The sequence below is a fragment of the Apaloderma vittatum genome, unplaced genomic scaffold, assembly GCF_000703405.1.
Source record: "Apaloderma vittatum isolate BGI_N311 unplaced genomic scaffold, ASM70340v1 scaffold27909, whole genome shotgun sequence".
NCBI lineage: Eukaryota > Metazoa > Chordata > Aves > Trogoniformes > Trogonidae > Apaloderma > Apaloderma vittatum.
In genome coordinates this window covers 5,885-30,986 of record NW_009733923.1, presented here as the reverse complement: position 1 = coordinate 30,986, position 25,102 = coordinate 5,885, and the positions used below count along the sequence as shown (strand labels likewise).

The 25,102-nt window shown below is 38.7% G+C and overlaps 1 protein-coding gene across 1 annotated transcript; it reads right to left on the bottom strand.

Annotated features, from left to right (window-relative positions):
* On the bottom strand, nucleotides 1-25,102 carry RBM25 (RNA binding motif protein 25). The gene is given in 19 exon segments (XM_009876080.1): nucleotides 1-700; nucleotides 1,773-1,820; nucleotides 3,119-3,217; nucleotides 3,660-3,934; nucleotides 4,361-4,685; nucleotides 5,022-5,172; nucleotides 5,916-5,989; nucleotides 7,336-7,425; nucleotides 7,743-7,887; nucleotides 7,889-7,957; nucleotides 8,848-9,125; nucleotides 12,743-12,826; nucleotides 13,086-13,139; nucleotides 15,364-15,546; nucleotides 18,128-18,288; nucleotides 19,463-19,520; nucleotides 19,810-19,980; nucleotides 21,383-21,432; nucleotides 24,989-25,102. Coding segments are annotated over 19 exon segments (2,514 nt in total). The 5' UTR covers nucleotides 25,095-25,102; the 3' UTR covers nucleotides 1-607.

The following is a 25,102-nucleotide window of genomic DNA, read 5'->3' as shown; positions in this document are numbered from 1 at the left end:
CAAGACTACTATTGGTTCACATTAGAATGAAAAGGCTGAGGGAACTCCTTTTTCAGAGTCACAGGAGGGGACCAAATGAATACACAAAGCTGCTCTGTAAAAGCAGCTCAAGCTACTTATTTTTTAAATTGTATTCTGGTAATTCTTTAAATAAAATGAGGGAGAGTATGCAAAAAAAACCAATAACAAAAACAACCCTGATAAATTTGTGAAAAATTATTTGTCTTCACCTGTAACTGACATAGTTCCACATTAAGTGCAACTGTTTTGCAAAACAGGGGCTTTTTTTGTTTCATTTGTTTCCTTAATATTTACAAGGATCATGGTCACATAACAAAATTACCAGAGAGCATGTACAGTAGCTGCAGCTTATAAAACATACCGGTAATTGTACCTTGTGAATTATAAAGAGAACCAATGCAGGATTCAGATAACTAACTGAGAAGGGTAAAGGGGGCCTCAGAGCAGAGGACAAAAAAATTCACATTTTCTACATAAAAAAATACAGGTCTCAAGTCTCTGAGAACAGAGAAAATTCAAAGTCTTTGAATGATGGAAAAAAAGAAGCCCAAAATTGAAATGGAACCCTAGAAGCAAGGCGAGTGCTTTATTTCACTAGACCAATCTTCTTGGCTTCTGTCTCGTATATCAACAACCTCCACATTTTCACTATGAAAACTTCAGCTTCTTCATCTAGTACCTGTAGGAAATACACATTTTACAGATTATTTTTTAGGTTAGGCATTCCAGCAATAAAGACTAATTCTAGACACATCAGAACTACAAAGTGGCAGTAGTGTAATCCAAGTCAAACCTTTGAGGCAGGCACTGGATAAAAAACTTCAGTGAATTTCCATCCTGCATTTATCACCCAACCTGACTCCAATTACATACTTGTAAAATGTAGCTGTTGAGCACTAGAGAGATAAAAGTATCAGTGTCCTGGTCTCCAAAAGCAGCTTGAGAGGAGGCAGAGAAACAGTGTGCTTGGGAAAAATGTAAAACCAGGACATATATATGTGTAGTAGTTTAATTATCTCCTAGTCTCTGCTTGTTTTCATCTTGGAACTTCCTTGGATATTTAGTATGTAATCTCTCAAAGAATTTCTCTTTGAAGTTATTACTCAGGCTTTTCTTGAATCCATGCAAACTTTCAGCATGCACATCTCGAGAAGTTCCCCAAGACTAGTCACACCAAGAACAACCTACTAACTTCCGCTATGTATCTGACTCCTAGAAACTTTGCTGCAGTCTCCTTATTGAAGAGAGTGAAGAATTAGTTTTATTCACCTTTCAGTGCACAGCACTGGTGAATCAGCATATTATTTCATAAAGTTTCTCTTTTACAACACCAGGCAAAAAAGAGCTTCTATTTTTCTAGAGGAAAAAAATCACCTTTTGCTCATTAACTAGGACCAGATTCACTAAACCACTAATAAAAAACTAGTTACAAGAACGAGAAGGAATAACAGTTGATATTTCTGATACAGCACTGTTATTGTTGATTCTCATCTCTGCTGTTAGGAACAGAATTTTTGTTCCACATTTCTGTATTCTAAGCAGGGATCAGTAATTTCTACGTAGATGCTGTAAGCTGCAAACCCATGCCTGTGCTAGCATCATCTGTTTAATCCAAACAGCTTTCGTATCTAACGCACATTTTCTATGCTTGCTCTACAAATGCCAAATATTTCTCCTACAGGCTCTTCTGCAGAGTTGATTTAGCTTCAGTATAATGTACAAGGTGTAACAGTGACACAGTTTCTGCTTACCATGGCAACATCATCCAGTATGCTCTGCGGTGAGCTGTGAGCCATAACCTGAAAGAAACAAATGTTTTCAGACTGGCAACCTGGAGTACAGAATCACAGCATGTTTTGGGATTAAACCATATAAACATCATAGGACAAAACCCAGTTACTTCTCAAGGATTTTGAAATGCTTTACACATGCAAAAACTATTTGCAGTTCATTAGTTCCCAGTTATTAGCCAGAGCGAAAATTAGTATTAAGCCATATCAGATTCCATCACAGTGCTAGTTTGTGGCTAGTTACTGAGGAACAAGTTCCAGGAGGCTCCGAAGGTTCAACAGGTCCTGTATTTGCTCACTACTCTTCCATCTCCAATGAAGCTCCTCTAATTTAAGGAATAAGCTCCCCTTCCTTCAACAATGAATGCCTAGTAGAAGACAAAGGCAAAATTCTCCCCATATCACTCTTCACAACTGAATTTTCCATCTGCCTGTTAAGTACTTAATTTTTTTTTTCCAGAAACAAGTGTGTTGGTATCGGAAAAGGGCATTTTTTGAAAATAAAATTTTATACAATTTGAGCTTGGAAAATACTCAACTTCTGCTTTTCACTTTCTACCAACCAGCTGTGCCACAAAACTATCACTGTTTTGCCTCTTATACAGTAGCCCCCAAAAGATAAAACAAGACAAGCCATTACCAATGTACCACAAAAGCTGACGTTTTTGAAATTCCCTATTAATGAAAAGCCGTAGACTTGTCATAAAGGAAATTGTTAAAATTTATTTTGTAATTTGATGGAAGAAGCTACACAGTTTAGTTTTAATGAGTCATGCAACAGCTAAAAGGTATACCAGAATGACTTCTCATGTTAACTCTAAAACCTTAGTATTTTCTTCCTACTAAGATAACGACAGTATCTAAAAACCTTCTTAAGTTCATCTAGTTAATCAAAAAATGTCTATAAAAAAACTACTGGCTTTTTTTCTTTTCCCCTCTGAATTCACACAAATCCTGTTTTTAATTAATTTAGCATCCAAGGAAGTACTAACTCTGAAATCTAATGATAAAACTATCATTTCCAACAGCTGCTTGTCAACTGCTCCTTTCTTTAACCAGTTGCCTATATTTAACATTTAACAGAGAGCATCTAGCACGTACATATTGTGCGTGCACATTAAAGGGGGTAACTTGTAACACATCAAGGTACATATTGATTCCAAGTACACCAACTGCCTCCGCTGACCCGTATCACAGAGTACGGAGAGGCTGAGACCAGATCGTCTTCAAACAGACACCACAGTTGTTGCTGCAGCTTAAACTGGGAGCGAAACCCAGACCTCACACAGGAAGTGGAAGATACTAACCTTAGAACAAACAAAGTCAACTAGCGTGGCTTCTTCTTCACCAATATATTCTATTATTTTCTTGTTGATCCACGGTCTAATTCGACGTTCCATTAGTGTCTGGAAAAGGAAAAAAAAGGCTTTACTGTCTTGAAACAATACCGCCAGGCAGGCAGTTAGGGGACCCAAACAACTACTTACAAAGATGCGTTTTGCTATCAGTGAGGTAACCCTCAGTGATTTGGCATCTGCAAGTATTTCTGACAGCTATTCAAACATGTTTTTACAGGACCATTTTTCCTCCCTTCCATAAAACTGCTGAACAACTTGTAGCAACAGTTCAGGAGAGATCAAACACAAATAAGCAGGCGTGCTTCAAAGTAAGTATTGTATACGGACAAGAAATGCTCCAAATCCACTCGGGTACCAGGTGAAATTATATACGGACAACGATGCTCCAAATCCATTCGGGTACCAGGAACATTGTTGTTCTATTTAGTGCTACGGCTTGTTAGGAAAAAAATAAGCTTTCCTTGCAAATGGTTAAAGGAAATCCACTTACTGAATCCACAATTGACCAGTCAAGAGGATAAGCAAAGAGCTCTGGTTTTGCTGTGGGAATCTTCTCAATAAGACTCTTAATATGTTTGCGTTTTTCTTCTGTATTGACGCTGCCTTTGATATTGCTTTTATCTTCGTCTCCATAATCCAGTGGGACAAGTTTCCTTTTCCGGGGCACATCATCACTGTCTTCATCATCGAATTTATTGAAAACGCTATCCACAGCAAGCTTCTTCCTTTTTACAGCATTGGGCTGATTAGGACTATTGCAGGCACCTACAACCAAAAAGACAGAATAACGTATTCATAAACTGCCAAGTGAAGCTAGTTTTAAATTCATGCATTTCTTGAGGAATATGTTACCTAAATGCCCATGAATGCCTAGCATCAGGATTTTAATCTCTCAAACTCTATCTCTTTTGCTATTTTTGTTGTATGAAGATCTCCAAAGGAGTTTGTTCGAGATTTTTGAAAAACAGGCATGTCTTTCTCTGCCCTGAAACCAATTAGCACTCTCCCTGAAGAAAAAGAAATAAATCTACTTTCTGGATAGGATAAATCAAGCACAGCATCTGAATAACAACAGTTGGGTACAACTATGCCAAAATGTACAATATGTTTGGAAAACCCTGTGGTTACTCAGCTTGACATTTTTCTTCATTCTGACCCCATACAAAAAAATAAAATAAAATGTCAACTTGCCCAATTTGAGGCTAAGTCCTATTTTTGGCCGATGCTCCTCTGGCTGCTGTTGATCAGGTGAATTTTCATGAGGAATAATAATGCCACAGGGAGACTCATCACCAGGTGTGTTTGGGGTTGCATTTCCACTAGCAGAAGAAACAGACGGGGCAGAACTGATGGGTCGTAAAGTTGGTTTAAGGCAAGGCTTTTGCTCAGGCTCCTCCTCTTCCTCCTCTGGCTCTTCTCTTTTTTCTTCTTTTTCTGCCTTTTCTTCCTCTTCCTCTTCAGACTCTGGCTCTTGTTTTATTTGTGGCTGCCTACGCCGCTCAGCCTCCTGCTCCATCTACAACAAAACAGACAATTAGCAAAATAAACAAAACAAAAAAACCCCCCCAACATTGTCAAAATCAGCTCTGTTTGAAACAAATTTAAAGATCCTCTGTTTCCTAAAGAAGTCTCTGGTAGTCAAAACCAAATACATGCAACTACTGCCATTATAAACAGAAATACTCTCGGAAAGCAATGCTTTGTTTCTGGCTTTCTTACTGCTTATCTGGACTTCTTTTCAAGAAAAAGCAAACAGAGCAAATATTAACTGTCAGATTTCTTACATAGTTTTGCTCAACACCACCAGAATACCAAAGGTTTTTCTTTTTTTTCCAGACCAAAGGCTACTTACCCTCTGGAGTTCTGCATCTGGATCTGGGTGTCCCTCTGCCAGAAGGCGCTGCCTAATTTCTTCTAGTTCTTCCTTTTCCCTTTTCCTATCCCGTTCATCTGCTTCCATCTCTTTCTCCCTGTCTCGTAGCCTCTTCTGAAGAGCACTACCCCTACAAAAGATACGGATTTTGTACTTCAAATAACGTTACAATGAGAACCTTGTACCACAATACAAGAAATATAGAGATGTATCTTTTACTAAATGAATATAAGATTATTGAGAGCATCTGGTGTCTACTATTTTTGTAAGAGGAACCTAAGAGAGAAATTCCCAACCCTACCATATAGAATTTGCCTCACCACATTAAACAGATAGAGAAAATGTGACCACCGACCTTCTTAGAAAAAGAATCACATGACTTTATACATTTTCACTCGACCAGACACAGTTCTGCTAAATTAGTTTGATGCAAATTTTAGTTAGTCCCACGCAGAATGACCTTTTTGCATCCTTCACAGAGCTAACAAGCCTATTTACCACTTAGAATCATAGAACATTTTCAGCTGGAAGAGATCTTCAAGATCACTGAGTTCGACCTTTTCTTGGCCCTATCAACATCCTTTCTCCCTGTGTGCACCACCTTATTTTGGCATTACACTGACCTCTGCTCCACCTCACCCACAAGTTAAGTGATAGGAAGGAGTAGCTACTCCCAAGCACTAACAAGTAGCAGTAAGGAGTTTCCCCTTTTCCCTTTGGCATTTATCAAGCGACACTGAAATAATTATATAACCCTCACATGGCCATATGATCAGTCAAATATAAACTCCATAAGCCTCCGTCAACAAATTCCACAATTTTGTTAAAATGAACAATGAAGATTTATTTTTAGGAATGAATACAAGGATGTACCTGTAGTATTTTGGATCATCTCTGTCATCATCATAATCTTCTAAAAATTCTTTTAACCGTTTGGCTTCTTTTGCCTGCAAGAAATCAAAACATAAGTAACATTATAAAATTATTTCTGGCTTTCTTCCCAAGAGTTTAAAATTAAGTAATACTAATAGTACGTTCATTTTATATCTACTATACTTCAGACTAAAAATACAGAGTTTTCCAGCCAGCAAATGGAAACATTTTGGAATTTGCATCACCTTCCAAGGATCTGTCAACTTGCTATCACAGCAACAGCAGATATGACATCGATTAGTTTTAGTTATGCAAAGAAACAAATCTAATGAATATTTCTAGAACAAGCCCTCTATTGCTTTTACTATTCCAAACCTTGTGGGACTGTATTAATGCACAGGCCTAAAACTGAATGAGGTGAGAGGGGCAGACAGGAGATATTTTAACCCCTACTCTGATAAAATGAAAAAAAAAAAAAAAAAAAAAAAGAAAAACCCCAGTTATTTAAGGAGAACATAAATTAGAACATTCTAACACGTATCTAAGTGATACTGCAAAGTTAATGATTGAGAAACAAATTATGACTATGTTGCAAATTCTGCACAAAATTTAACACTGCTCTCTACAACTGCCACCCACAAACCGCATCCACAAGGACTAAGAGTAGAAAATATCCTTGAGTTGTTCTCAAATATATTTTACTCCCTCTCAAGCCTTTAGGAGGGAAAATTAGATGCTATCTAAAACAATGTACTTTCTAATTTTCTTTTTTTCTTTTTCTCTTCTCTTTCCTTAGTCTCTTTGCATATTTTGTTTGGAAGCAATTCCCAATCTATCTCCTACTTAGAACTGTCTCCTATCTTCTCTCCTGTGGGAGAATTATGAAGTCAGTAACACCACCATAATTTAAAATAACTTCTTTACACATTAGCACAAAATTTCTCGATTACAGAAATACCTTCCAAAGGTGTCTTTTTGGACAAAACTTCCAGGCGTTATGTTGATAACCATGATAACTTCCCAACCACTGACCCAAAAGGTAGATATTTCTGTAGCGCTTAGATATATTATAGAACATTATAACAGGTTCTGTTACAAATCTGACACAAATGCAGGTTACAGATGTAATAGTGCACGATGATCAAAGCACAGTATTTTGCAGTTGCCTATTTCTCACTCTTTTGCCTTCGCAAGACCAAGTCACTAGGCTTTGTTTTCCAGATTCTCAATAGTACTCTCACTTATAAGACATCTTCAATTTCAAGTCTATTAATTCTTCTTCATTGTATAAAAATGTACAGTGTGTTTATACAAAAAGAGAGCTGTATCACTATCGATAAAGATAACAGTAAAATGTTCTACTCTAAATGGGACCCAAAGAACAAGGGGAAAAAATTAGAAGTAAAACTATAAGCCTTACCATTTCCCTTCTTCTTTCTTCTTCCCTTTCAGCCTCTTTTTCATACTCTCGACTTTTCTTCCGTTCTCTTATTTCCCAGTTTTTAAGACGCTACAACAGAAAAAAAAAATATATATACTCCCACCTCAAGAACATTAGGCATGGGGTACTACTTCAAAATTAGTTTGTATTACTGTTTAAAATAAACTGCATTAAAATTCAGCAAAGCATTTATAATTTAAACCAACAGAGTAAGAAGTCCAACATTATCCTGACAGTGACTTATGTATTCTGCCCTAATTCATGTACTCAAAGGACTAAAAATGTATTTGGGAAAAGGAGAGGGAGAAGGAATGATATATTTTCTAGTAAAAGACTTATTATCACCCCTCAAAAATAATTTTTTCCTTAAGGAAATCCCAATCTACCTCTTGATATGCAGCTTCTTTTTCCCGCAGCTTCCTCTCCAATTTTCGGCGTTCATAGGCATCTTCCTCGTCTTCTTCTCGGTCTCTCTTCTTATCCTTCTCCCGTTCTCGTTCCCGCTCACGTTCTCTTTCCCGTTCCCGCTCGCTTTTTCTCTCGTTCCCGTTCTCTTTCCCGTTCCCGTTCTCTTTCCCGTTCTCTGTCTCTGCTTTTTTCTCTGAAGGAAGGAGTCCAAATTTAAGTACAGAGCCTTCCTCTCCACTCAATCAGATGATTTAACTTCAAATGCCTCATGTGTTATTTCTAATATCCTGAAAGTTATTCTTCTGCAACTGTACCAGATGGTTAGCTGGTACAGCAACGGGCTGCAAACCCCCATTTACTTAAAAGCAGTAGTTTAAGCACTAACCATTAAACAGGGGTATCTACAGAAATTAAGCGTGGGCTCATCGCAACTCATATCAGACCATGTTAGTAGTTCCCCAGGAATGACAGCTAAAGCCCCCACAAATGAAGGGTATGCTTAATAAATCCTTCAGGTTTATGTGGCTCACAGACAACTTGAACCCTACTGACAAGATGACTTGAAGAGAAACAGCTATTTTTTCTAAGGCAAAGAGAGAAGAAAAAAGCAGCACCTAGACCCTGATATGATTACTCACAGTTTAAGACTGAATCCCTTTGCTTTTAGTAAAAGCGAACACACAAGAAAATCTAACCCAAAAAACCACAACCACCACCAAATAACTCCACATAACAAAGGAAAAGGTAAAATCTGCCTGAGAGATACCGCAGACACAAGAGAACTTCAAGTATGAATAAAGCTACCTATGAAAAACAAGAGTGATCCAAGATAAAAACCAGTACGCTGAAATCACAGTTGGGTGGCTGTTTCCTGCATATCGCAGTCCTTAGATTCCTGTGCTGTGGAAGGAATTAAATATTCTCCCCATTTGTGTAAATACAGCATTTTCTCAAGTTTTGATTCCCTGATCTTCCAAAAAGGACCATTCCCGTTCAAGTGGCAGCAAGCGATTTGCTAACTGTGTGCACTTAGCACACAGCACTGGGAAAACCAGAAACAAACAGCAACTCCAGTGCATTTACCTTGATCTGCTCCGATCCTTGCGATCTGAACTCCTCTCGCGATCTCTGTCACGATCTCGGTCTCGTTCACGGTCTCTGTCTCGGTCCTTAGTTCGGTCCCGATCCCTATCTCGCTCTCGTTCACGCTCCCGTTCCTTCTCCTTCTCTCGTTCACGTTCCCTCTCTCTTTCACGCTCCCTCCTTTCTCGTTCACGTTCCCGTTCCCTTTCTCTTTCTCTGCGTTCTTTTTCAATTTCCTGTCTTTCTTTCTCCTTTTTGCCTTTTTCCTCCTCCAGTTTCTAAAAACCAACAAGAGAACTTTCATAGTTAATTCTGTAGTTACAGGAGCGGGATATTCCCGGCGCAACACACAAGGCTGGTAATGGAAATACCAAAACCGCCACCGATTTTTAAAATATTAAATAGGGTCTGATGGGTATTTCTCGAAACTCGTAAGTATGAAATCAAAATGCAGCAATCACAAGACTAAGTTTCGTGCAAAAGCATAGATCTACACAGACCAGCAATCTCCAACCTTAGCAGACTAGGGCTGGCCTCATATAACAAACTGACTAAACTGCACGTACACAGTGCACTGCCAGTCACAATTCAGGTGGGCCACAAATTCCATCGGCCCTATGAGCCACTTGGGTAAAAGCAAAGTGAGCTTCTAGCTGGGAGAATTAATTCTGTTCAACCAGGAAAATATATTCAGTAGAATGTTTATTGGGCCAGTGAGGTGTTTCCCAAAACGTCTTGGCAGACCAAAACCGTCCTATATGCAAACTTGGGTAAAGAAATTTATCCACTTACACGTGGTGCGTGTGGTTAAACAGTGAAGAGAGCTGCAACCTTTCCCCTTTTCCCTCCCTAAAAAAGTTCTAACAGTTCATTGGTAAGAACTGGACTCTGTAGAATGGAATCCTTAACTTCCACCACTGCAAGATGGAAAGAGTTAAAAAAAGGTTGGAAATAGCTCTTTTGAAACACAGAAACTAAAGGGTTACCTGCTACAGTTTTACTAAAAATTGTACAAAATTGCCACTTTTTTTTTTCAATTAGAAACAGTTCCTATGACCAGAATTCCTATAAGACAATAGAAAATACATCAAAAGAATGATAGATAAATCCATCCTTGGAAGCAATTGTTATGTGTTAACTTACAGATGCTGTGCTAGGACATGGACCGCCAACACTGGATTAACCTTGCCTATAAGCTATGTTTCTGGGAGGAAGAGCAAGTACACGGTTCACAAATATACCAAATAACAACCAAATATACCAAATTTCAACCTGATGGATGCCAGAATATCACTTTTTTTGGAACAAATATTGAGCAGAATAAACACGTTTATCCCCTTTGGCTCCACGTTTACCATCACTGAAATGAAATTAAAAACCGGAACAATGAAACAGCATTTTCTCTGGTTTGTTTCGTTTTTGGTTTTTGTTTTTTTTTTCTTTTCTTTAAAACAAAGCATTTAAGACAACTTTAAAAAGCAATCTTACCTGATAACTCTTCTTCTGCCATAGGCACAGGGACCAGAGAACCGACAAAGGATTACAGAAATAAAGCTAATTCACTAGTGATTAATGTATCCAGTGAAACTACACTGCATTGATAGCACAATACAGGCAAACCAATGTCGGATACATTGAAATCACAAAAGGAAAAAGGGACTAAAAATGGTAGGAATTGGCAGAAAACTGATATGAAAAAAACAAAACTTAGATTCTACAACATACACTGGGCTGAAAACCAATTTCTAAAGGACTGTATTTTACAGGAGCTTTACAGCATTAAACCTCAGTACGGTCAGACGTTAAACTAGGTTTGTCCACTTTTAAAAATCCAACTTACCTCAAATTTCATTTACTTTTAAAGAAAAGTTTACATACTGAAGTGGTTGATACTTACAGGTTATCTTAGATGTTCCAATAGAAATTTCTTTGGTTGAACTCCTGCTTTTTTGCCACTCTCAAAAGCTTTGTTTGTGGTGAAATTTCTCAAGAGAGTGGAGTTTGGGTATTTCATTTATTTATTTATTTTTAAAACCTATTCACACAAGTGTAAATACACATACACACAAGTCTTGGTGTATTAAAATCCGTTTTGTAGGTCCGCTTTCTTAAAATCCAATTGAAAAAGATAAAATGTTCTCTTTTGTAATCAAAATCTGACCTCATCAACTCTATCAGCCTAAATAAGAGGATCTGAAAAGGTAATGGGATGGGAACAGTATCAGATAAATTGAAGTAATGAACAGAAATGAACAGGTAGAAGAATTATAAATCTTACCTTGAGCTCTCTTCAGACTCGTCCGTGCTGTAAATGGACGCCCCCTGCAAGTCTGATACCCTGACAGTCTGTGGTTATTGTTTTATAAACTCATACCAAAAACATGCAAAGGTTCACTGTGCTCACTAGCCAGCTTCTAAAGATTCAACAGCCCCTTTTAAGCATATCCAATATATACAATGACTACTTTCAGTTGGTTTTTTAATGTTGAGAGACCCAAAACAGCCCACTCAATAAATACAGATTCAAGGCAGTAAAACGCCCAACAGCTTCTGAAACAACGAAGCATATTTTTTGTTTGTTCATTTCCTTGGTTTTTGTTTAAAAAACTTGTTACTTGTTTGCATCTTAGCACCAGTGACAACTTGGGGCTCGGAACCGAACACAATTCTATTGAAGTTTCACCACTGACCAGTTTCACGTTCAATTGCTGAGCTGCTCCAGATGATTCCTTCTAGAATTTTTCCCCAGGATTTTATCTCCAACAACTTAAGTCAAGAGAAAAACTGAATACATGTACATACAAGGTGTAGTCATTTGTGGTTACAGATACAGTTGCGTGAAAACCTGGGACTGTCCCCGGTGACTGCATGTGGTGATGCTGAGTAACACGGGCATACGTCACCTCGCTGTACCTGCAACATTTTCTTTAACGTTGATTTAGGGGTATTTTGAAACAATAGTGCGTGCTCAAAGGAGGAGCTTGCTGCTACTTCCCTAGGCCAAGGACCATTCCAGTCTCGTTGGGGAAAAAAGTAATACCAACTTTAAGCTACACATTAGAAGAAGAACGCGACATGCATAGTTGTGCTTTACTATCTGCAAATACCATTTTCCAAAGCAGAAACATTCACAGATGCACCAGCATTAGTGGAAACTTCTACAAGTGGTAACCCTGAGGTGGGACTCGATGTGCACAAACGTTTCCAAGCCAGTTACCCCTTTGCATATTTTTCTGAGGGGGCATCCATAAGTATAATAAAAAACAGAAGCTCATACTTACATCCTATTCCATGTTACTTTCCAAGCTGTGAGTTTCATCTTGCATTAGTCACCATATGATCTCTATCATAATGGTGGGGGTCAATGAATAGATTAGCTTTATGGGAATTTACAGTTCTTCCATGCATCTAAAGTTTGGTAAGTCTGGTAACCACTGACCTAGTTTTAATCTTCCCCCACACTTAACTTAGAACCATTAAAATAAAAGACTTAAATTTAATTCAAGTTTCAATTCGTCATAAAATCTTGGATTATGTTACAAATCTACCTACAGAAACACACTCAAGTGTATGTTTTATACTGCAGCCCCGTTTAGCCTTTAGTTATAAATATCTTGACTTAATGTATGTGTAGAAACTTAAGTTGCCTTTATTCATGTTAAAGTGAGAAGACTGCAAAATACTCAGTAGCAATCAAAGTCTTAGCATAAAGATGTCAAGGGCCACTTTAACGTGGTAGTTGTCTTTTTTTGACTTGTAAAGAACTATATGTCTATTAAACCTAATATAAACATAATTTTAAGTGATACTGCAATGCACTGCTAAATTTTATAATAGTGGTTTTTTGGATTTTGAAAAGCCTAATTTGTATCAAGCGCAAAAACAAGAATACTACCTTGTGTGTGTCTCTGAATTTACTGATCTCTCTTGATATCAGGTCTCTTTTGTCTTCCTCCATTTCTATAGCATTTATATCCTCCTAAAAAACAAGGGGGACAGGAGGAAAAGCATTAAGAGCCATCTGTACAGACATAGGAGAACAAGAGAAAAGCTGAAGGTTAGAAGTTTTCAACCAGTCTTGCAAGAGATAAATAAAGTCCTTCTGCAGTACCAAACCTGACAGTCTGATGTTAATGAGTGAAAAAAAATAAATAAATAAAAATCAGATGGACAAGAGTCACAAATCTGGCAACTAGCAGTAAACATAGTCATTGTCAAAGCCTACAATGTAAACGAACCTTGGTGATGAGTGGATAAGGTATCAGTGGGGCCACTGGAAATCTGCGGAAAATCTGCGGAAAAATCCACGGAGATTTTTTTTTTTAAAAATAGATTGCACACTACTCTGAAAAACAATGCTTTGTATGTTTGCACTACAAGGCAATATTGCATTGCTGTGATGTCATTTCTTTGATTCAACAAAATTACAGAAGAACCTCGCTAATTCTCCCTTCTCTGAGCTACTCGGAATATGTAGTGAGGTCTCGTATTAGTAAGACTTCACGGAATTACAAGTGTACTACAGGACATTAGTACGCTATGGCAGCATCATAAACAGGACTAAGCTACGCTTGCCAATATAAACCATTGGTATATTTGGTGGGTAAGTCTGGATTTTCTTTACTCGCTAATTCGCAAAATTTGACAGATTGCACCTGCTAACTAATAGTTAGTGCGAATTAGCGAGGTTCCCCCGTGCTCGAAATTGAAAACCAGATTCCACTCACTCTCAGTTCCCCGCACACATTTTCAACTTCCCCCACATCAGGCATGCCTTCATCCAGAAGAACTAAAAAGACTCTGCTACTAACGCCAGCGGGAGTCTTCTTCATACCAAGCTCTTTGAGGGACAATGGCCCCAAAGCTGGCGAGCTTCCCCGCGCCAACCCGCCCCCAACCATGAATCTGCATCCACCTTCCCTTTCCCCCCACCCTCCACAGTCCTCCTCTCCCCTCTCCTTTAAGGATAGGAGAGCAACAAGCTAGGACCATCTCTTCTCCACTCCCACCTCTATCCACACAGGCCAAAGATGGCAACTTCCAAGTTTTTTTTTCTCCTTCCCAGTATGGGAGGGATGATGGGCTGCAATTTCAACCCATGTGTGCTATGTATTTTTAAGAGCTTATTTGCCTAGCTGACTAGCTCAGACTGGTCAAATTCTACATCAGAGCTAGCAGAACATCCCTCTGTCCCAGGGACATGCTCAGTACCCAGCTCTTCCAAGACTGCAACGGTCTCTTACAACGTTTCACTACCTGGTATTATTCATGGCCATATATATAAGGTACCCACAGGACAATAGAGATTTTAACAATGCTTGTAAAACAAACAAAAAAAGTACAGCTGACAGCATTAGACAGTGACTCATTTGTAAATTCTCATCCAAGACAGCGTCTTCTCCCAAAGGGAGGGAGAGGAAAGAAAAACAATTCTCAGCTCAGCACTTGTACACCTCAGGTTAGCCATGGCTAATAAAGTTGTGGGGGAGACAAGACTCGCTCCCTGAGGGAGATGTTGCTTCTTGCACCACACTGAAACTCCATTTGAAACTGCATTATTGCCTTGGAATAGGTACTTTGCAGAAGACTTAAGCGGGTAGAAATCTTGGTCAAACCATTTTCCAACCTCTTTCATATTAGGTGCAGAACGGTAGGTATGAAAGCCCATTTTGCCACAGTTAGGAACTTGGCTGGAAAAGCCAAGTCTGAGTTTGCTCATTCTTATTCCCCTTTCTCCAGTTTGGTTTAATCCATAAAAAGGTCATCCACAGAAGCAGGCCTAAACCAGAACATTCACTCCTGCTTAACAGGGTATTTTTGCGTTACACGATACATGAAAACCAGCTGACTGAATCCAGCCAAATTGAGACATGCATGTAAAAGTGATTTTGTAAGGCAGGAAGATTACAATATGCCTTTCATCCCTGAAGGATCCCTCCAAGGTTTGTGAGGTATACTTATACAGAACTAATGAAGCACTTCCACATCTGGGGAGACAGCTGCAATCTGTTGGATCGTGGCACACTACAAGAATGCACACTTTAAGTGGAGAGAAGAAGAATTTTGTCAAAAACTACCAGAGCAAATTCCTGCCATTACAAAAGAGCCCTGGCAACTTTCAATGGAAACAGACGATATGCAGGAACTCTACGGTTGTTTAAAGTTCTCATTTGAAAAAGCCTACATTTACATAGAGATTAAACTGCACTAAATTCAGCATTTCCACCTTCAGGATAAAAGGTTGGTTCAATCCTGCCCAGGTTCAAACCTGTTCTTCCAAAAAGTCTAAGTGCTTAGATGTCTAAACCATCCTGAAGGGATGGTGTCTATAACTGACTAGCTTTCAGCTTAAAAAAAAAAATTTTTAAAAATGAAACTGCTGCTGACATCAATGCTTGTTGATCTGTTTTCTCATCAGAAGTTTAGGTTTAAAGTATTTGCACAAGGTTTGGCCATTATATAAAGGTGAGTTGAAGAAAAAAAAAAATCTGTTTTGTCCAAAATCAAAACACATACGTCCTCCTTCTTTTCCTTTTTCTTCTTCCTGGGATGAGAGTCAGATTCCTGGGAGGGGGCATTGAGCTCGCTGGAATATTCTCGTATTAAGACTTCAATGGCCCCTTTAATTATCTGATCTCTTCTCTTTGTTTCCTCATCTAGTGCTTCCTCGTCATCATTTGTTGTCTCTGGTCTGGTGTTCTAAGGAAAAATAGCAAAGTAACAGGAATCAACAAATTGAGAATAGTATTAGTTTTATTTCACAAGTTTACCGTTGATCATCTCACTCATGCCCCTAAAGCATTTACTAACAAAAAAAATCCCAAACCAAAAAAAACGCCCAAAAGACCAAAACAATCCACAAAACACCTCCCAAAAAGAAACAACAAAATCACACCACCAAAACCCAACCAACTCCAAAAAAGTCACCTACAAGTAGTTATAAATTGCATTCTCTTAGATCTTTTCACACTGGCAATACCATAGGGATCACGTAGTTTCACAGGTGGAATGGCCGCAGAGAGCAAGTGCAGGATTGCATAATAAAACAGGACAGATAAACAGTGATTAAGGTGGTAGATGGAAAAAAGAAAGTGCAAGCACGCTCACAGAAAGGCAATTGCTATAGTCCAGCTCTTGGTCAAAAGTTTCTGCTGGGTATCCTCCAGAACTTCAAGTCATTTCAAGAGCAGTTCCTCAAAGCCACCTACGTAAGTGCCATGCAATACAAGGGTCTACCTTTAACTTCCAAGCTGCAGCTTGTAATGGGACAACTATACTAGAGAAACAGCGTTAGGGGAAACATTCCTTCTGCCACAAACATTTTCTTATTGTTGATGAATCACTTTGCAGTTCCTCATCTTTTTGCCCCTTTACGCCTTGTAGGTAGGAAAAGGAACACGCAGAAAAAGTGCATTTCACCAGAGGTCACATGGAAGGACAGAACAACCAGCTGCACACTGAGCGCAAGGTAGCCCACCTCCTGATCCCCTCAACCTTTGAGAAAAATGGAATCTCACCTGAGAATCCAGCTGCATATCCCGTCAAGCGATAGGTGGTGGGTGGAGTGAGGGGGAGGGAAGGGTCTGATGGAGCAGCAGCTAAGAATGAGGGGGAAGGGAGGATTCAGTTGGAGCTGAAGAGGCTGCCAGGCCAAAGAGGAGCAGGCCAAAAAGAGCTAGAAGGCAGTGACAGGGAGTGGAACTGAAGAGGTCCAGGAAGAAGAAGTGATCAGGGAGAGGAGCTAATTACATAAAGGTTTACTTGATGTGTCTCTATAAGAAATTGTGTCAAAGCGCACATGTTCGATTCTTAATAAAAAAATGATTAAAAGAAAAAAGCTGCAACTTTTGGATCTGAGTGGCAGCAGCACACCAACGATGGTATGAAAGGAATCGCAGGCAGCGTGATTACAGTATGCTGCATCAATTTTCCTTGGCCTTTCTTTGCACCGCCACAAACAAAAAAAGAAACCTCAAAGCTTTTTGGAGCTAATCTCACTCCACAGTTCAATAGAATTGGCACACACTGTCGACTTCACCAAAGCCACAGACAGCAGTCTCTGCTTTATTACCATCAATCCTGGGGGACTGACAGTAACCCACAGGAGCTCACAGAAAAAGTTCACGAGGGAGATGCACAAGAACTTCACTGATACTTTAAGTCTGTTTGTAATACCAGCTGTGAAGCACAGTATTAAAGGTGATGATAACAGGAAACAAGTATGGAAGGGAGGGGGCAGTCAAATCAAACCCTTATACTCCACTAAAACCCCAGAGCTAGCACCCTGCTTCCCTGACCCACTGCATTTAACCCCACACACCAGGTACACAGTCAAGAATGTGCCAAGTACTTCGAGTCATCATTATGCCTCTAGCTCTGGTTAAATAAAATGAAATAAAAGAACTTGTGTTCCCACTGTATTTTACATACCTTTAAGAACAATTCCAAATTGGAATTTTAAAAATTTACCTGCTACTGCATGATTAGTATTTTTAGTTTTCTGAACAAGAGCCTCTTCTCATTTTCATTTTACAGAAAACTATGAAGTACTATTTTAAGGCATATGCAGAACTTTCAAATAGTTAGAGACCAAGCCAAACAACTTCCTTGTGATGTGAAATGCATGATTTTATCAAATAGATAAAATCCATTTTAACATAAATTTGTCAGTTAAGTATCTCTGTATATCACAAGAATTCAACACATCAAATATCTGCAATTAGGATCTACAGATCTTTAGCTCTGGAAAGGAATGGTACAAAACCAATTTCCTCATCTGCTAAATGACTGTAAGCCGCCCACTGCCTGATAACTCCATCAGCTACTGAACAATCTACTTCTTCAATTTTCATTAATTTGTTCTAGATCATCATCAGTGGAGGGGAAACTCCAGTTCTCCTCAGACAGCTGATTTACAGACTCTGACTAATAATTACTTCTGGAGTTCATATACTTTCAAGAGGTTCTAAACAAAAACAAAGCAACAGAATCACAAGGTATAGCACATATTACTACACTTTAAGAATGAATTTTAGAATTAATTCTAGATAGTCAGTTGCAGCTGACAAGGAAGTTTGAATGGTGGTGAATTAAGAGCTTATACTTCATTGCTTTTCAACGTATCTGCAGACTCATTAATGTGGTTCTGGCAAAATCCTAAAATTAATTAAGGGCAGAGACAAGAAAAGAAAAGAAAAGAGACACACTCACAATCTGATCTAGCAACTACGTTACATTGTCCTCCTGCCAAAATAACACAAGCCACACATTATATACGTACCCCATTAGAAGCCTTTTTCTTTGCTTTCCATTCATCTAGCTGAGCCTTTGTCTTTGCATCAACTTTGACTAGCAGCTTCTTCTCTCCAATCTGGAGGTCATGGAGTAGTCTCAGTGCTCGTAGTGTGGATTCTGGTTCTTTGTACTCACAGAATCCAAAGGCTGAAATGAACGATTGAAATGAAAACTAAGTGTTAAAACTCCTCAAATAAATTTACTTTGTGTAAAAATAAACTCTTCTTTTTTTAAAACCAGAAGTACACATGATAAAAAGTCAGAAATATCATTCATTGCCTTAGTCTTTGATATAAATAACGGCCCAGTGAATAAGGTGAAAGGAATGCATATGTTGTACATGCCCCATCCCTGGAAACATCTGAGGTCAGGTTGGACGGGGCTCTGAGCAACCTGATCTAGTCGAAGATGTCCCTGCTAATTGCAGGGGGGTTGGACTAGGTGACCTTTAAAGGTCCCTTCCAACCCAAATGACCCAACAATTCTATGATCGTGTCAAGCCGCTGACATGTCTGTCTTAACTACGTAGTGGAGCCTCCATGAAGACATGTCCCAAGTGGATTTGCAAATGTCTGAAGAGCAAGGATGGCAATCAACAGCTCATTGTTAACCTAAAAGGAGTATTTCAAACTACATTCTTCACAACAGTTACAAAAAGTGTAAATGACAAAAACACCTTATGAGAGAGAAATAAACAAAGTATGATATATAATAAAGCTTAAAAAAAAATTTTACATCTTAAAAAACCAAAATACACAACAACAACAACAAAAAAAAACCCACAATCTAGGAAAGATATGAGAACACAAGCAGAAAAAAAAAAACAACCAAAATTTCTTCCTGTATCCGCTGCAGAAAGGTCACAAGAAAAAAATGAATCAGTTCAATTTGACAATAGGGAAGGAAGATAAATTTTACATCAGAAAAACCTCCTTGACAGAGAAGGATAACATGTAGCAGTGGAAGAGACTATTAACAGTGATGGAAATATGCTCCTCTGGAGGCTACGTCCAAACTGATAAACCTTTCTCAGGGATGATGTTTGAACTCTGGATTCAGTCTCTGAACAGAAATAAGCAAAGTTAGGCCCATGAGACATTTTCCCATGTGAAAAAAGTAAAACTGAGAGAGTTTTTATGTCTTGATTTCAAGGACAGAAAAATACTAGCCCTTTACTAGGAAGTATTCAGCAGTTAAGTATCATATGCGGTTTCTTAAAATGTAAAAATATTAAGAATAACAATGTGTCAAACATATGAAAAGCTGCCAGGTAATAAAAACTGGAGCCTGACTCAAGATTTTGAAAAGTATGAACAATTACCTTGAAGTTTCCCAGATGCCCCTTGTACTCTCTTCCAACTCAAAACCAAGCCACACTTCTGCATTGAAAGATAAACATTATTCAATGTAATAGTTTATGTTCAAAACGTTACAAAAATATTTTTTTGCACAAGATGACAAGTAAAAAGGGAAAATGCTACTAAAAAAGTATGTCTGGGTTCATCGACACCCACAGCTTTGAGCTCACTCACTTGAAACTTGAGCATAATAGACTGCTAGTCCAATGCGTGGGACTAACTTTACTTTTAGTTTCAATCCACTGCTTGTAGGTTACTACTTCATTCATCAGGCAGGGATGAAATTTAACAAGCAAATCACGGTACTTACTGCAAGAAGCTGCCGTATGAGCATGTCAGAGGCCTTCTCAGAAATGTTGCCTACAAAAACGGTGGTAGTGGGACCGCTGTTTTCATCATTTTCTTTGTTCTTTAAGCCCGGATGTTCTTTTCTGACTCCCAAATGTTTTCCAACCATAGACACTGTGGTAGGAACTAACACCTAGAAAAAGGAGCAGAGCGTGTTAAGTGTTGGGTTGTGGGGTTTTTCATTTAAATCCATAAGATAAGAGATGAGGATGCACATATATTTCAGAATTAAATTTTCATACGAACCAAAGTTAGGCTTACAGAGTGAGACTAGTAAGTGGTTCATGCTTTAACACTTTATACAACACAAGACTGCCATTTTCTGGTAAAGACAGACAAAAAGAAAAAGGTGTACCTGAACAGGCCTACTGCAAGGTCTTAAGTTGAGCATACAGTAACACTAGGTATTATTTCTTCTACAAATTACTAATTTCCAACATCTGAGTTACTTCACTGGAAGCTGAAGTACCTTACCTAACAGTGTAAAAAGCAAGCTGCAAACAGAAAAGTAACTCTGCCTCAGAAGGCTTCAATGGGTTTATAACATATCTTAAAGCTTTGACAAAGTGAATAAACACTACTGCTTTATTTAATCTATGCACAACCCAAGGCCTCTTTGGGTTAAGGAGTAAAACGTCTGTAAAGTAAACTGCATAGAGATAGGCATGATCAGCTGTTCCATTTTGCTGCACCTCTCTCCTTCCACCTAAGATTTAACAGTACATACTCCTTGAGTCCCTTTTCTCAAAGCACGCCTCTGAAAGTGTCACTTATTAAAAATTATTTTAATCAGAAAGATGAATAATGCATTCCTTCCAGTACCTTCGTCTTAAATCCACTGCTTACCATGAACATATCCTGTAACAGATCGTAAAAGCTATCGAAATATTGAGTATTTTGGGGAGATTTCACTTACGTAACACCACAGAAACGGTGATTCACCTCGAAGCCAAGAAGTAGCCTTTACACTTTCAGGAGCACTTTTTCCACCCCATACATCATAAACCTTCCTTCCAACTAGAAATATGTAAGACAAACCAAGCGACTTTTCTCTCACATGCTCTTCCACAGACATATATTCCGTGCAACTAGTCCTTTCCTTGCAACATGGGGAAAGGAGCTTGTTCATGAGCTTGTCAGCTTTCTGGACAACTCCACGGTGCTGCGTGACAGCCTTAGCCTAGATGAGGTGATGCCTCCGGAGCGCTCTGTTAGGTTAATAACCTCAAAATCTAACTGTACTGCGTAGGAAGACCATGCATGACTCGAAGGCAAAGCCCAAATCATGGTGTTTGAGAGATGCACATCTTGCAGGAATAGTAACTGCTTCACCTTTGCAGCTAGCAGCTCCAGGCATTATTTCAAACTTTGTCTAGGTCAGAAATTAGCAAAATATTTGCCTAACAGTTGCACTTAATTTCCATTCGTAGTATGAATTCTCATGGAATAGAGCAAACCAAAAATACTGGTGTCACATACTAAGTTTCAGTTTAAATTTTATTTTGCTATCATCTCATTCCCGCTGTAATACTTACAGTAGGAGCAGGAGCCATAATGCCCATTGGTACTGGAATCATAGGGGTCCCTGAGAAAGGCAAGACATTAAGATTAGTATGTTCTGTCAAGATTACTGATGAATACAAATGAACTGATCCAAATAACAAAGCAATTTTGGTCAAACAAGAATTTCACAGTATTGATTACCAGTAATTTCTTAAGCTTTCAAGCACAGCCCAAGTACATTAACACACTATGCACATCCTGATCACTTTTAGCGTGTTACCGTTTCAACTTTGTCACAAACGCATCTATTTTCAAACCACATTCAAATCACAGCATTGTTCTAGAAGACAGCCGTGTGATTGAGGCAGGGAATGCCTTGGGGAGCAAAAGCAGTTGAAGTCCTACAGATGATAACTCATTCCTGACTTGCCAAATTCCCACAGCACCATCGATTCTGCATCCAGTTTAGGGATGAGGTCCTACAGAGAATGCCATCAGCTTCATGCTGTCTATAGAATAGTTTAATAAAGGCAGCACAGAATACTTCAATCGAGAAGCTCCCTACCTGCTGCATACTTGACCCGCCAGTGTCTAAAATGTAAGTTTAAAACAATATTTAATCAGGTGAAATCATGTAATACTCTCTTTTCTACTGTGAAACTCACTGGCAGCTTTACATACGATCATGTAAGACAAAACCTGATCATAATAAAGGCTGCTTATCTCTCCATGACAGCTGCTAGAGGAGATAAAAGACATTAAGTGAATGGATTTCAAAACTACTTGCTGGACAGTAAAGATACTGAGAGTCAGAAACAATGAAGTCAATCTCACATTCTTCAGAGAAATACCCTCTAAGGATCCTAGATCTCTTTGTTCTACAAAACCAACTTTCTTTGTCTTTCACTTTCAGTCCTTCCCTTCTCCATTTCTCTTACTGCTGTATTCATAAAATCTTAATCCAAATTCTGCAGCCTATTCTTTCTGGACTTCTTCCTCCACTTTCTCCAGTGCTTAGTCCTGAAATAATACTTCTCCTCAGAGGAGAGGGCTCCAGGCTTCTCCTCATCCACTTTGGTTTTGTTTTGATTCCATCACTTACTTTTCTCAATCATCCAATCCTGTTCCTCAGACCCTTCATACTACAGTCATACTACCTCCTACTCCTGACTGGAGGAATTATTCTAGGACAAGACTCTAGTTAAGCAGCCCTGTAACTAAACTATTAGAACTATAGTTATCATGGTGCTGAACTTCGACTTTAAAGTTACAACTCAGTAAAGATACTTGCAGTATCACTGACAGTTCTTTAAAATTATCAGCCCAACACTCAGCAGAAGCCAAAGAAATATTTACTACAATATGTCAGGCCTCACCAGCGTACTGATGATCAACGTACTGATGACCAAGAGAGCTGCTGTAACATACACAGTGCACCTATACCTTGACTAATGTCTACACGCCTGGTGCCTCCAACCCAAGAGCAACACGTGACCTTAGAGAGTAGCAACTAAGTGTTGAAGCAGGAAAGACTCCACGCTTTGAGACTCTCAGGTTTGCAAGGCGGGGAACATAACTCAGGTGCACAAAATCACAAAACCGAAGGTGTCCAGCTCCCACATCAGAACTGAGGGGGACACTGAGGAGGCAATGAGTTTAAAGACAGACATAAGTAGCACTTAACATGCTTACTGGTTAATGAAATTTGAGAATTTGGTGCAAGAAGCGACAGTGGAGATGGACAGTATCAGCAGATTCAAAAAAGATAAAGATGTTCATGAGTGACAGGTGCAGCAAGGGATAAAGGAAAAATGAAAGATGATACTGTAACCTCCCTAACACTATAGCTGTAGGATGGAATGGACTCAGAAAGCGGAGGTGTACACATCCACCCTAAACACCACGCTGTGTTCCCACTGCCCAGACAACCCATGAGGCTGTACAGACTGCTGGTCTGACCCTCTGCAGCATTTCTCACACAGAAACCACTATTTTATACGTTTTAATTGTACCAAATAATCTTCAGAAATGATAAGAGTTATCAGAATCACTTCCTTATCAAGTCTTCCACATTTAGAGATGGAAATGCTAGAACTTAACTTTTAGCAGCCACATTTTTAAGCAAAACAAAATATTTTTCCCAACTTCATTCTTACACAAGCAAACCGCTGAAATTTTTAAAAAAAATTAATAGGCTGAGTAAGATAACTAGAGCATGAAAACTGGCCAAACAGCTCACTAAAGATAATATTCTAAGCCACTAAAATCATGATCCTGCGTATGGCATAATTTCAGAGTAGACATCCATAAAATCATGGTGGCATTTTCAACTCTACTGATACACTTGTGCTAAGAAATGAGCAATCTATATCCTCTACATATCAAAAATGTGTTATCTGTACAGGTGAGCAAATCATGTTCCTATTGTACATAGAAAAATTAATTCCTGCTTAATACCAAGCTCCTCCATTCTACATAACTGTTTGCATTACTAATACTGGAACAAGACTATTTATATATAAAGTTAAACAGAGCAAGAGAACAAAAAGATCTTTGTTGCGCACATTAAGAAGCAAATGTTCAGAGCAGAAAACTGTATCAGGCATTTTGAAATATTCTTCAGGAAGTTATTTTTAAAAATATCTACTGTTTTTCACATAGATATATATAAACTGGAACTAGTAAAGGTAAGAGGTATGGCTCTAAAATTTAACCTGCAATTTTGATGGCAGAATGCTACCTCATCAAGATTTCTGTCTTTAGCACAAAATAGATAACATCTCATGGACCTCAAGGAAAAAAAAAAAGTTTAGAAAAATTAATCTAAGTAAGGATTAGCCTGATGAATGAACGTGCACAAACCATTCCTGAGTTCGGCCATCTGTTTTTTGAATGCCTTTATTGTCTACAAAACACTTGTGCACAACACAGCTTAAGACTATACAGACAGGAGCTATTTCCTGCAGCCCTTGCGATGAATTTTAAAGGGGTATTTCTCTGATATATTCCTTGCTCCCACTGGCTCTGGTCTCCTGCCCCCAGTCACTGTTATCCATACTGGCAATATATGGCAAATTAAAGTCTCAACAAAAAAAAAGAGACTGATCTTACAGATGAATAAAGGAAAAAAAAAGTGGGATTAATTTCAGGAAGATAAGAAGGAATGAGGAACATAACAGTAAACTTGCAAGACGTGTGGAGCAAAGTACATAAGAGTCAGAATTAAAAAAAGTGGGGTTTATTTTCTCACGCACAGTGTACTCAAGTGTCTCCAAAGGCTATTACAATGGCTTATTTGAAAAAATGTGAAAATCATAGTCGACTCTCAGAATATGGCTCTCAGAGTATCTAACACTAACAAAAATCACCACTGAGCTTCAGTCTTGAAAAAAAAAAAAAAGATCCAAGGCAAAGTCCTAGTGGTTTGATTTCTGGTCAGAAGTAAGCAGCTTTTTGGTAGACCAAAGGAGCTTGCTCACATGACACGATGTGTGGGTAAACTTGAAACTCAGCTGAAAAGTACACGAATCAGAATTATTGAAACACATGGAGAGCCAGTAACTTTTGTAAATAATATAATTCAGAATAATGAAAGGAAATTTATTTCTACAACACTTCCATATAGTTACATAACTTACCAGGAGGTACAGGTGGAGGAAAGCCAGGAAACTGTGGAGGTGGGATCCCAGGGGGAAGCGTTGGGATTCCCATAGGAGGGCGATTCAAATGAGGTGGAAAAGACATTCTTCCAG